This window comes from Amblyomma maculatum, chromosome 1 (assembly GCF_055883805.1).
Source record: "Amblyomma maculatum isolate TAMU_Amacu chromosome 1, ASM5588380v1, whole genome shotgun sequence".
NCBI classification, from domain to species: Eukaryota; Metazoa; Arthropoda; class Arachnida; order Ixodida; family Ixodidae; genus Amblyomma; species Amblyomma maculatum.
In genome coordinates this window covers 17,586,715-17,599,887 of record NC_139344.1, presented here as the reverse complement: position 1 = coordinate 17,599,887, position 13,173 = coordinate 17,586,715, and the positions used below count along the sequence as shown (strand labels likewise).

At 43.0% G+C, this 13,173-nt stretch overlaps 1 protein-coding gene across 4 annotated transcripts in view; it reads left to right on the top strand.

Moving 5' to 3' along the window:
• Positions 1-13,173, top strand: part of LOC146201850 (cell division cycle and apoptosis regulator protein 1-like) — a 178,730-nt gene that overhangs the window by 13,847 nt on the left and 151,710 nt on the right. For all 4 annotated transcript variants that reach the window (XM_084587811.1, XM_084587809.1, XM_084587807.1 and 1 more), the window contains 4 exons: positions 9-148; positions 229-261; positions 2,991-3,032; positions 8,182-8,402. In XM_084587811.1, the coding sequence (XP_084443937.1) occupies positions 9-148; positions 229-261; positions 2,991-3,032; positions 8,182-8,402 (436 nt within the window). The remainder of the gene's footprint in view (positions 1-8; positions 149-228; positions 262-2,990; positions 3,033-8,181; positions 8,403-13,173) is intronic.

Below are 13,173 nucleotides of genomic sequence, written 5' to 3'. Positions count from 1 at the left end.
CTTTGCAGAGCTTCCCTTAGCGGGGAGCGCGATGCTGGCCCAAGCTGGCGCTAGCCTGGCCTCCGCTTTAAGTCAACCTCAGACAGCAGTGCAGCAGCAACAAACACAGCCTTTTGGAACTAATTTGGCAGCCCTTGGTCTGGCACAGGTAAATTAGTCCTCTTTTTATTGTCTTTTTATTTTAATGATTTGCATATTTACCCTGGCTTGTCGTCATGTCTTTTCCAGAATGCACTCCAGGCAACAACTGTTCTTTCACAAGTAAGTGACAGCTTCACTTACAGCCTGTCACAGCTATTTTTGCAGGCATTGACTCCTTGGCCAGGATTTGCCCTGTGCAAAAGTTAGTTTTCTTCCTAGGGTAAATGATGTTTGGGCAGTATATAAATAAAAAAAGACTTTGTGCTGCCTGCCACTGATTCTCATGTGGCTTGTAATTCTGTGTGTTGATCTTGCATTTAAGGTGTATAATAAAGAGATTAACCACTGTTTTGTTTTTTTCTCAGTCCATCTGCGAGCCTCATATAACAAAAACTGCATTAACTCTTTCCCTACCGTGGGCAAAATGGCTGTTTTCTGTAGGTTTCAGCAGATTTTTCTTTTTCTGTAAAATCTATTATGTTTAAAATTTTATACAATGCACAAAAAGAAAGCTAAATAGACTTGCTTTTTAGGCATACAACTTTGAATATGAAGTTGTAATTTGTAACGCACAATATAAACAAATTTTAGAAAAAAAACAACTTGGCGAAATGCACTTGGAAGTGAAACAACAAACATTTTTTAAAATTTTTTGCGATATACAAAATGCAGAGCATTATATTGGCCCCTCCTTGTGAAAAAATAAAAGTGCCGTATTGAATAGTGCTCTTGATGCATAATGAGCAGTCAACGAGGGCCGCTGCAGAGCATCATGCCGAGACGGATGCCCGGTTCCCTTCTTGGGCAGAACGCCACTCCCTGTTTTTCGGGAGGCAAGATGTCGTGCCCAAATGATGTTGACACCCTGAGAATGAGATAAATGACACCAACAACACAAACAAAACAACCATAGCAGTCCCAGACGCATGCAAAACAGGCCAACAAAGTGTGGTCGCCGATGTTCCGGGCTGGTTTCCATCGTCACCAGGGTAGGAACTGAATTCTGACGATAAGGCAGCATCTTCAGAGTCATTGCTGTTTGGGTCATCGATAAAATTTGTCGTATACAGTGTGGAATCCTGAGAGTTGTGACATTTCGAAGCGCGCGTCGTTGATGCGGATACCATGTCTTCGATGTAGATGCCGCTAACCCCGCATGCGACTCTGACGGTGCCGCGTTATAGCAGTGTGCTCGGAGCGCATTCAAAAATAGCCACCTCGTGGGAAAAAATGTGAACAGAAATAAAATTTAAGTGTCAGTAACCCGACTACACACTATATGGCGTAGCGCGTGCATGAGCGGCGCGGAAAGGTTCAAAATTTGCTCGCGAAGTCATCGTTAGCGGGCCGGAGTGCTGCCGCTGGTGTTCTGGGCTGGTTTTCGTCGTCAGCGAGGTTGGAATTGAATTCTGACGATAGATAACTGGCAGCATCTTCAAAGTCGCTTCTGCTTGGGTCATCGATAAAATTGATCGTAGATAGTGCGTAGTCGCCAGATTTGCGACGTTTTGAAGCATGCGTCGTCAACGCAGAGGCCGCCATTCTCGCATGCAAATGAGACACTGCCGCGTGTTCGGAGCGCGCTCAAAAATAGCCGCTTCACGGGAAAAATGTAAACAGCGTGTCCGTGAGCGACGCAGAAGGGTTCAAAATTGGTGCGCGAAGTCATCGTTAGTGGGCTTACAATGCTCAATGGGCGCGGTAGGGAAAAAGCTAATGGGGTGGGGGGAGGAATATTTTTGCCACCACAGGCTCGCTGCAGTTCTGTTCAAGTTAGTGCTCAGAAAGTATATGTGGATGGAAGATAAGCATATCTAGGGAGCTGTGGTTGAACTGCATTTCAGTGTGCCACCTAGGAGGGCCTGGAGTAAATATACATAGTCTAATGCACTTGTGTGCTCCCTGCAGCCAATAACTTTTTCAGAGCTCTGGATGCCTTCATTTTTTCAATGCGGGTGGTGACATTTTATTCACTGGAAGCACCACTGATTTCATGTGTGATTGCAGCAGCACTGTTCATGACTATGTGTGCCACCACTTTTGTGAGGCAGATCATGTTTACACACCACGGAATATATGGACTCTTATATGTAATATGTATTTGATGAAGAAATTGTCCTTGGTGTGTGTTAATTGTACTGGAAATGATCTGGAACCAGGTTTTAAAGATCTATCTGTTCACAAAAAAATTTAGCTCCATGTGAGGATAATGGTAATGACTGCAACTCTACTTGTAAGCATAATTTGATGGCAATCCAGTCACTATGCATTTGAAACAGTGTGAAAAGAAATAAGTGGCGTGCTTTAGTAGGGCACAGTGAGTTATTTCTGAAGTGTGGATGGGAAACATAACTTGTGTTTTACTATACTCTATGTGTGTGTGTGTGTGTGTGCGTGTGCACAGAGCCTAAGGGGTCTGCTTCTAAGCTGTGTAATGGGGCTCTTTTAAGATTCATGGGAGGCAAATCAGCTCACCTTCAAGAGTTTCGGAACATTGGTATTTGCATTATGAACCACACTGCGTGGCTCAGACTCCCCTGCGGTCTTAAACTTTTGACGAAGATTGTACATATGCATGCAGATTTTTAATCCTGTTTTGCTAAAGTTGTAGCATTTTTTCCCATTCCACATCTATTTAATGATCCTGTTATTGTTTGTAGTTATGCTATAAATTGTAAATATCGTACCTTGGTAAAAGCTGCAGTAGGCCTTTGTTTTTGTCCTTGATTAGTTGCTAGTACCATCATCGGCAATCCAACACTACTTGTGTAGTGCTGTGTATTCCTTTCTATCAATTCGCCTTGTGTGCAACATTTCTGTTTTCCTGCCATCACTATTTCCTTGTGCAGCCTGGTCTTGCAATTCCTGCATCGCTGGCTACATCACCACAGGTAGGAATGGTAGTTCTTAATTCTTGTGTGGTTTTGAGAGCATTGTATAGATGCTTTCCTACACTCAGAAAGTGTGCTGGACTTTAGAATAGCCTTGCTACACTTGGACCATATAGGAGGCAACAAACGTGACATGAGCAGGTTTAGTGCTATCAAGTGGTAATGTAAAAAAAAATTGGTACGTGAAATCAAGGAGTTCTTTGAAGCAGATTGAAATGAAATCTAAAGGATATGGATGTTTTGCAAAGTGGTTGTGGTGGTCTGGTGTTTGGCTCTGGTATAAAGTGTCTTGTGTAGCTCCAAGCCTTCACATTGGCAGGGGAAAAGTGCTTGCCAGCAATATGTGCAACTAACCTGCAGCGGTGGCTCAGTAGTTGTGGTGCTCGGCTGCTGTGCCCAAGAATGTAGGATCAAATCACAGTTGTGGCAGCCACTTTTCGATGGAGAGGCGTAAAGCAAGTGGCCCGTGTGCTGTGCGATGCCAGTGCACAAGAACCCCAGGTGGTCGAAATTTCTGGAGCCCTCCACTCCTTAATAGCATGAGTAACTTTTTGATATTAAGCCCTAATAACCAGTAACTGTCGCATTAATCTTGAATAAAGCTGTGAATCAAATAGGTTAATCCTGATATTTTTGGCAAATAAGTATCCTTTTTACTGCACTAAAAATGCATGCTGTTATAATTAAGCACGGCATTTTCATGAAGGCACATTCACAAAACTTTTATCATGTACAATGAAAGTTAGTTTGAACTTCAGTCATTCAAATTTCAGAGCGAGAGCCCTATTGTTCGAGGTGAAATTTCGGATTTCTCCTCGCTAGGTCTGAATGCCTTTGACCTAATTAAGTGTAGGAGTCGACCCAAAAATGAGACAGTTATTGTGCCTTCCTTTTCTCAAAAACCAACTTAAATGCAAAATATGAAAGAAACTGCAGAATGAACAGAGAGTGTTAAAGGCGCTGTTGCATCTGCTCTAACGGTGAAGTTTGAGTGTCTCCCTAATTCAAACTGTGTACAACCTTGCTGAACTATGTACAACCATGCTTAACAGAGCTTTCGCTCTTATAACTAAATTCAAGCCATGCTTAAACTCCTGTCATTTTTTCAATTGTTCAATATATATGACTGATATGATTTATATATGATGTGCATGACTTGTTCTGACCCAAGTCCATAGACATGTATAAAAAAACGCCTTCATTCGAATGCAAGTTGGTTTCGTTGCATAACATTTAAACTATGTGCCGCAGTGCCTGGCAAATGGCCAGAGAAATGCCCCTTTAGAATGTGGAAAGGAGTAAGGAGAGGAGGCAAAGCTGTGTAAGCCAAACTGCTGCCATGGCCTGCACAGTTTCTGTCTTCTCAATTTGCAGGACCTCTTAGACTTGCAATTACGGTAAGAGCTCATTAATTCAACCCTTTGATTCAAATATTTGTTTAATTCAAACTGTTGACACGGTCTTTGACGCCGATGGCTGTATTGGACGCTCGCTACTTCGTGTACTGTGAATGTTGCACCGATTAATTCCAACGGGCTCCCAAAGGCTGGCTGATTCCAGGCATGATCGGCATGGTAAACTATAGTAAAGATGGCCCTCCTAAAACCTGAATTACATGCTGCTCAATTGGCTGTGCGCTTGTGACGTGTGTGCAGTGGCAAGCATGGCTGAAATGTTGATGCCCTCTTCTCTGAGAGTATGCCATTTCAGTTTTGCTTGTGTGAGTGTACTCGCGCTGCTAGGAAGCCATCCTAACGTGCTGACTGTGGCTATCACCGCACATCGGACTGTAAAATACGGAGTCCTGCTGCACATGGTTTGGATGCTGAATGGCTGCACTGTACATTTCACTTAGTTCCATCCGTGTGATTCTTCCATGACGCTAAAACTGTACGCTTGTCAAGGGCCATTGCTGCTCTGCTCTGTGAAGCCTTCCTTACAAGTTCCTACTTTCTTTGTAAGGGGGTTCTGTCTCTGTCGTGTCGCACAGTGATGGATGCAGGAGATGGATTGCAAAAAATAGTCTTTGTCGTGGTGTCCTGATCCCAAAAGCAGGAATAAAATTGCTCAGTTTTTCATGAAATAAGTTTACTATGATGCACATAAGTGGTTCTTATAAATTTTTTGACATCTTTTTTTATGACCAGAAATTTGGGTAGTTTGAATATATTGTCCAGTCTCTTGAAGTTTTAATTAACAGGCTTTTATTGCAATAACATCCCTTGATTGCCTGGCTGCATGGTCCATGGGCATTAGAAATCGTAATAGGCAATTTCTGTGCCAAATCAGAAATCCTGCTACATGCTGCTACAAAATCGATTTTTTGCCTACTTCTGCGCCACACCTGCGCCACACCTGCGCCAGAAGTCGCTGAATGACTCTACTGACAGCTAAACCAAAACTGACATCTTCTGCTGGCAACACTGTACAAGGAGGAAGAATATTTTTGCAGGTCCTGTGCGGAAAATCATGTGACGCAAAATTGACGCTTGTCTTCGTCACTTCTGCGTCTCCTGCCGCTTTTTTTTTTAACTGCCCTTGGCAAAGCACGGCTGGAGCAGTATGCACGCTTGCTTTTTTTTTATTTCCCCTACCAGTGAGGTATATGGGATGCGATGGCAGCTGAGTAGCAGCGGAGGGAGCGCTAAGGACTTTAAGGATTTGACTGCTTCTGTGCGTGCGCACTGGACTCAGTTGGTCGCTTTTGTACCTTTAGTTCAGCCCCTTATTTGGAACATCTTGCATAATTTCACAGCTTAATTCGAAATGTCAACGCTTATGCGCCCTGTAGAAGATTATCTCAGTCTTGGCTGTAATTTCTTTTCCGCCAATACAAAACTGCATGTGTGTGGGCGCGCGTGTGTGCAGATAACTCATGCGCAGGTACTCGATATATTTGCAGCTCTGCATACGGTCAGTAAGTACCCTTGGATGTTTTCATTCCAAGGAGGAAAGCATACGCACAATCCCTGCAGTGTGTTGCGAAGAAGCAGACTCACGACTCAGAGTCCCTGCGTCGCTTTGATTACCCACCACCCTTCCAAACTACCGGAAGAAAACGAATGAAAGCAAAGATTGCGAATGCACGGAATCGGCGTGTACTCTACATCCTCGCACATCGCGCTTTTTGATTGAGCAGTGCCAGCAGCGCGGCTCTCTCGAGGGTAAAAAAAATTCTCCACCCAGGACCTGCAAAAAATATTCTTCCCCCTTTCCCTCCAATAAGCACGGGTCTTGATGGGAAAAAAGCGTCTCGATGTTACCCTAATGTGCAGGATAAGGACACCCAAAAAAGAGGTCAGAATCAGGAAAAGGTACAGGAAGAGATCAGGCCCGCCAGGTATATATGAGCACTAATGCTGATCTGCTTTTCTCGAAAGATGTTAAGTCTAAAAATTTTTCAGACGTTGAGAGTGGACAAGCCCTTCTGAAGAATGGACAGGAAAGGTTGCAGCGGCACAGTCCAAGCTGGAGTCGTCAAGGCAAAGAAGAAATAGAGGCTTAAAGTTGCAGTTTTAAGAAGCAATAGTTGTGAATTCCTACAGAAAGTTTTTATATTAAGACAGCTAGCTACCTTCTTTCCAAGACTACAGTGAATATAGTGTAGTTGCATATGTGTAGTTATGCCTTCCCCCTGAATATAAATGGCTTTGTTTGCTTAATTTGGGGCTTTTTAAGGAAAGAACAGCACTTTAGACTGCATTTGAGGTTTGAAGCTTGTTTTTGCATGTGATTGTGGTCGTTATAAACATCTAAGCAATTGGGTTCCAGAAGTAAAACAAGCCTTCTTTATTTAAGTGTCTCGAGATTTGAAATTTTGCTACAAAATGCTTTTTTTCTGCTACAATAGCTCAAATATTTGCTACAAAATACCATTTTTCCTGCTACAAAAGCTGCTACAAGAAGCCAGTCGCTAGTTCCACCACTGGTAATGACAATGCAGTTGTCACACTTGTCAAAAAAATGGGCTGGCTACTCGCTAAATTCATATATATATGTGGAAGTTCAGTGACCCTCTTTTTATTATACCAGATTTGATGCTGTTGCACTTATCTGTTTGGGCTGTTTTTTTTGCCTGTGCAGAGGGCCTTAAGAACAGAAAACTGTTAGTGTGTCAGTATGCTTTATATAATTCACTACACTGCTCTATTAAGCGTAGTTTATATTTATGCTTCTGCAAGATGTGATATAGATGGCTAGTACACAAAAACACCATGCCTTAATGGGCATCACAGAAAAGCGATGCACTTACTGCTGTATCAGCTTCTACAAATGCATGTAGCAGTACCATGATTCACAGAAGTTGACCGAGCAGTCATACATCACTCTTTTTGTGATCCCATGCAACTTGTACCAGTTCTCTGTGGGCTGGACATTCCTGACATAGTCTGTAGAAATAAAAAAGCATGGCAAAAGACTGTGCTGTAATAAATCATTCAGTTGAAGGGGACTGAATGAAAGCAGGGCTGCTATTTTGCAAAATACATGTGCATGCATCCGGATTGCCAAATACATTAAGCTCTAACAATTATTGGCACAGTGTATTTTGACCATGGTAGCACCTCACAGTAGTGCTGAATGTTCAAGGTACTTTCAGTTTAAATTTTCTTTGGCTGTGATGACTGGGGCTTTCCAAATTCTCAAAATTGATAGCACATCGCCTCCCTTTGTCTGCGATATGCGAAATTAAATGTAAGCATTCATATCACTACACTGGTGAAATTGCAGATTGGTTTTGTGATGGCTGACCAAAAGCGTGTTACAGTTTGCAACAAATTTTGTCTGAAATTGAGTATTTTTAAAGTTCGTGTTGACCATATGCTTGTCTGTGGCATTGAGGTAGGTCTTAGTTGAGGCCAGTGCAAAAACGAATAGTTCACAGTTGTCTGTATCCTTGTGCCAACAAGTACTTCTGTGAACTGCTGAAATTTAAAGTTGTTGAAAGTGCAGCACTTGTCCTTTGGCAACTCTGTCCTTTCTTGTGCATTTTGTGCCATCATTTGCTATTATCAGCATGCCCAATCAGCCACATGAAACATTGAAATATGTTTAGGCTTTTGTAAAATTGATTTTCCACCTGGCAAACCTTCCTGATGCTCATTAGCTTTCTTGCTGTAAATAGGCTTTATGTTGTTTTTTCGGTGCACAGGCCGGACTAGGCCTCTCGGCTGCATCTCTGGCAGCCTCTGGTGGGGCAGGCCTTGGCTATGGTACAACACAAGCAGCTGCTGCTCGCCTGCTTGGTGCAGCTGCTGCCACCACTGCAGCTGTGACATCTCCATCTACAAAGCAGCGTGTCTTTACTGGCACAGTGACGAAGCTGCACGATAACTTTGGCTTTGTTGATGAAGATGTGTTCTTTCAAACCTGGTGAGTTCAGTCCCGGCTGGTTTTCACTTGGGGGATGTCTTGGATAATTTTATTGCTTGTATACAAAAACTGGGGAAACTGGAGAGTGTCGTGCCCGCCGGTGCGGTTGTTTGGGGTCGAAGCTGATACTAGCAGGGATTTCCGTGCGCTTCCCAGGGCCCCGAGGAAGAGACTCAATTCACAACCATCTATGTTTATTTATTTCTAAACCAAAACTAATGTAATTTTGTACAAGGATGAAGGGTGTGTAGCCTCAGTTGTCTTTATGCAATTTTTAATGGCAAATTAAAATTGTAAAGCGCCTTTTCTTAGATGTTGTAGTACTCGATCTGCACTGTATGATGCAAGATCTTTTCATTTCCACCATAATCTCATGACATATATTGGCCAGTGTTCTGTCCCTTTAATGCAGTTTTATTGTCAATCTTATATTTAGTTGGCTGTTTCCAATTTTACATTATCACATTACAGGTTGCAGCACACAGTTGTGCTTTCTTTACAAGTAGCATACATTCTTTCACGTTTTTGTATGACGATGAGTCAATACAGCATACATTTTTGTGCACATTTTCTTTTGTTTATCAATTGTGAGTGTTTTGTGAGTCAATGTAGGTTTTATTTCAGTTGCAGAAACTAAGCATTACTCAAAAAATAAAGGCCATGTTTGCTTAGTTATCTTCTGAATTTTTTTATACTGAATAGATATTTGATATATGAAAACTAAAGGCGTACGAATTCGAAATCTTGGATACGAATTGAATATATTTGTATTCATATTAGAAAAAAACATGTTTGAAACTTTCGAAAATTACCAATTACACCGCAAATGTTCAAATACACCGCAGTTCTGCATTGCGTGTTTCACTACAGTACCTAATCATGTAGACTTGGAAGTGCCGGCAAGGCCCTCTTCACAACAGGGAAGGTCCCTGTTTACAAAACGGCCCCGTCGTATTTTCAGGATGCTTCACCGCAATATTTCACTGCGTGGACTGTGCAGTTAAAGGGGTCATGACAGCTAACAATTGAGCATAAACTGATTATTGCGTTTCACTCCACACACGTTAAATTATAAATTCTCGAAATTTGAGCTCATTCGGTGCAGTAGATAGCTTTAAAATGAATTTTTATTATTGATAGCGAAATCAGCCTCCTGGTCTGGAAACCATTGGCCGCTGACATCACAACGAGATATCGTCCCCATGTCGTCTGCTATTCTTGGTGTAGGCTGCACTCTTGCATGCACGCCGTGGATGGTGGTCATTTAGAGCTTACTTTTTTTTAACAAAAAATATTTTGTTCGCATGTTTTTTTTTTTTTTCTTTGAGAAGCCTTCACTATAATATCTAACTTTAGTGATCCTCGTATTTGTTTTGGGCTTCGCCTAGAGATTGTCGAGGAGGCCAAAATCGACGGGCTCATGCTGTATTATTTAAGCATACAATCAGAAGCATATTATTGTTACATTGAGAGTTCTCCCACATATAAAAAGCCACAACCACATGTCCAACATTTCTTTCTGCCGTGTACGTGCGCCGTTGTTTTGCCGCTTGGTGAGCTATTGCCCGTCACTCTTTCGGTCCAAAAACTAAGAGGAAAACCCCAACAAGCATACATTGACGCGAGTGCATACCTTGCAACATTACAGGAGCAAACACAACTTTTGGTTGAAGCGGTGTACCTCATGTCAGTCAAACGTAATTGTAAAGCATTTTTGCAAACCTATGTTAGTCATGGCCACGGCCAGCGCACGAAAGCATGAGCCGCCGCCGCCGCCGCTTCAGTCCCATCATCGCAAAAGCCAACACGATTCGAATGCGCTTCACTGCCCGCACTGAACAAGAGACTCCCATCCACCACCGTCTCCGACACCTTTCGGGAACGCTTCTGATGGCACTGTCTTTCTTTTAAAGACTATGTATGAACGGAGCTTCGTGCCGTCCGCCAAACACGACGTGACTGTGAACCGCAGCTTCTCATTTCGTGTTGTGAAGAGTTTCACCTGGCGGGCTCCCTTCGTGTTCACCGTCGTGTTGTTCATCATATCAAAGTATGTGGGGGGGGGGAGCAAGTACTGTCGAGAGTCTCAAAGTTTGAGAAAGTGCCTATGGAAAGCAAGAACTTTCTCTTTGTATGCGGCAGGCAGCTTCTGCCACACGCTTGTACGCCGAAGAAGAGAAAAGCCAGCCCTCTTCATGAATTTAGATGCCCATGCCCTGCTGGCTTTGAAGTCGATCCTTGGAATTCCTGCTTCCACAGCGAATATACGAGCTTGCTGTGTGACCATTTCGCATGTCACTGGAAGGGACCGATCCCGTATCTCAGTAACATAAGCCGCAAGCTTGGTCTTCAGCTCCGGAAAACGTCCTGACTTCGGCCCGCGGAAACCTCTTCGCCTAGTATCGCAGCTGAAAATCTTGTCTTTCTGCCGTTGCCACTCCCGCACCACTCATTCAGATACGTCGAATTTTCGGCCCGCTGCGCAGTTGTTAGTCTCTTCTGCATAAATAATCACCACCCTCTTGAAAGCTACCGTGAAAGAGTGCTGCATGCTTTTTGGAGCAAGAGAACTCATGACGATGCAGCCTGTGGCCGGCAATGAATTCAGAAGCACGAAGAACCGAAGAACAAGGAACGATGCCTAATTCATTCAACACCACGTGATCAGCCGGCTCTTTCGTCAACCATCGACACTCCCGGAAGAGCTGCCACAGCCTCCGCTTATTGGAACAGTGGCCCTTCCATCAACTATCGACACTCCCGTGAGTGCGGCATACGTTGCGGTATAGATAGGGGGGATTTATGAATGCAGACTGTGGAGTGAAAGTTAAAAAAAAAATGAAAAAGCCTGTTATAGAAGCGTGTGGAATTGCTGAATGCAACGCCTACAGTCGTGTAGTAAACACAAACTTGTAACCCCGCCGTAGCGTCCGTGATATATCGTTTTTCATACTTTTATTGGCAATACATACAATTCTAAGTCGACCCCCCAACTTCGAATTTTGAAATTTGAAAAAACAGGTTGACTTACAATCATGTAAATACGGTACATCCCCTTCTTTCACCGGGTATACACACAAGCGGCGCCAACAGCTGCCGGTTGCACTCGCCAGACCACATTGGTGCTTCTCGCTCAATGTGCGCGCGCTTTGTGATGTAAGCAGTCAATTTGAGGTCACTGCTGCCAGAACTGCACTCGATGTCTGCATGCGACCGCTAAAGCTTGTGAATGCATGCTCCGTAATTGCTGAAACTCTAAACCCGAACCTCGCGCTAGGCCTACTCGTTGTGGGATGGGCCGGCTGTTCGGCTCTAATATTTCTCGCCAAGATCATTGCTGATGAGAAGGGGGAACATATAAAGTGTAGCTGCTTGTTTTCTTTTTTCTGACACGGTTAAGCAACAGACAAGCGCAGCTTTTCAGGCCGTTCACTCATCGGGTGTCAAGTTGTCGCTCTCCTCAAATCCGACGAAAACAGTCCGGGTGATCGTCCGCTGATCAGTTCCGTCGGCGTTGTGAGGCCGAAAACCTCGCACTATGTTGATAGGCAGCTGTTGGTCGTGCTGGCGTTGTCACCGGTGTAATGCGATAGATCAGTGCTTCGATAAGCTAAGTACCCTAACCACTTAACTGTGCGGCCCACTGACTGTGACTGTGCCTCATGGTCAAAAAAGATGTCTTACTCTATATCGCTTTTGTGCAGTAACATCTTCATCAAGCACTTCTGCATGAGGGACAACCACTGCATAAATCGTCCACAAAAGAAAAAGAGATGTGTCTTTTGATATTGCAGCCTGCATTGCAGACGACGCTGCGCTGCGTATCCTCTGTGACGTCACACGAGCATCTCAAAGGTCGCTTTCAGTGGGAGGAGCTTTCCGATTTTCTGTCGCATTTTTTTGTAATATACGCCACGCGCTAGGCACTAAAACTTTGTGATTAGGATCACAGACCTGTACATTATACACAAAAGTATTAAACGGCAATACATTGAACGACCCTGTCATCAGCCCTTTAAGCATCCCGAAAACACGACAAGGCCATTTTGTGACGAGAGACCTTCCCAACAGTGTGTACAAAGTGAAGCACTTGACCAGGAAAAAAACAGTTCTTATTTCGGTTTCATCACAAAAGCAAACAATCATCATGCAGATGTACATCAGATAAAATTACTGCGATGCAAATGTTTTTCAGCAGTTTTTTCACCCATTCGTTGGGAAGGTTTTTTTTTCTCTTGAAGGCTGGATTAATGAGAGTTTACTGTATTCAGCACTGATACGATAGCTCCGCCCAGTTTCATGCAGCCCTTTTCTGTACAAAAAACTGGTATACGGAATCTGCATAAAATTTATACTGGATTTTTCAGTAGAGTAATCACTTCTGTGCAATTGTAGTTTAATTTTTTGGCAAATCATATGAATTCTGAGATGCACAAGTCTAACAATGTTCGGTATTTTTAACTTTCTATTATTCTTCACTGATCAGATACTTCATATTCGATTCGATATTTGAAGGCATTTGTTTTTTCTTATACTTCGATTCATATTCGATTAATATTTGAAAGTTTCAATATTTGCACACCCCTATTGAAAACATTTTTTCTTCATATGCATTTTCAATCTGTATTTGAAATTTTTTACACTCGTTTACCCCCACTTAATATTTTCAGCTATTTGTGTTGTGCACACATAGCTCAGCAGTGTTAAATTTGTTAGTTCACATTTTTGTGTTGTGCGACTGAGAACCTAATCAAATTATTTTCACAATATC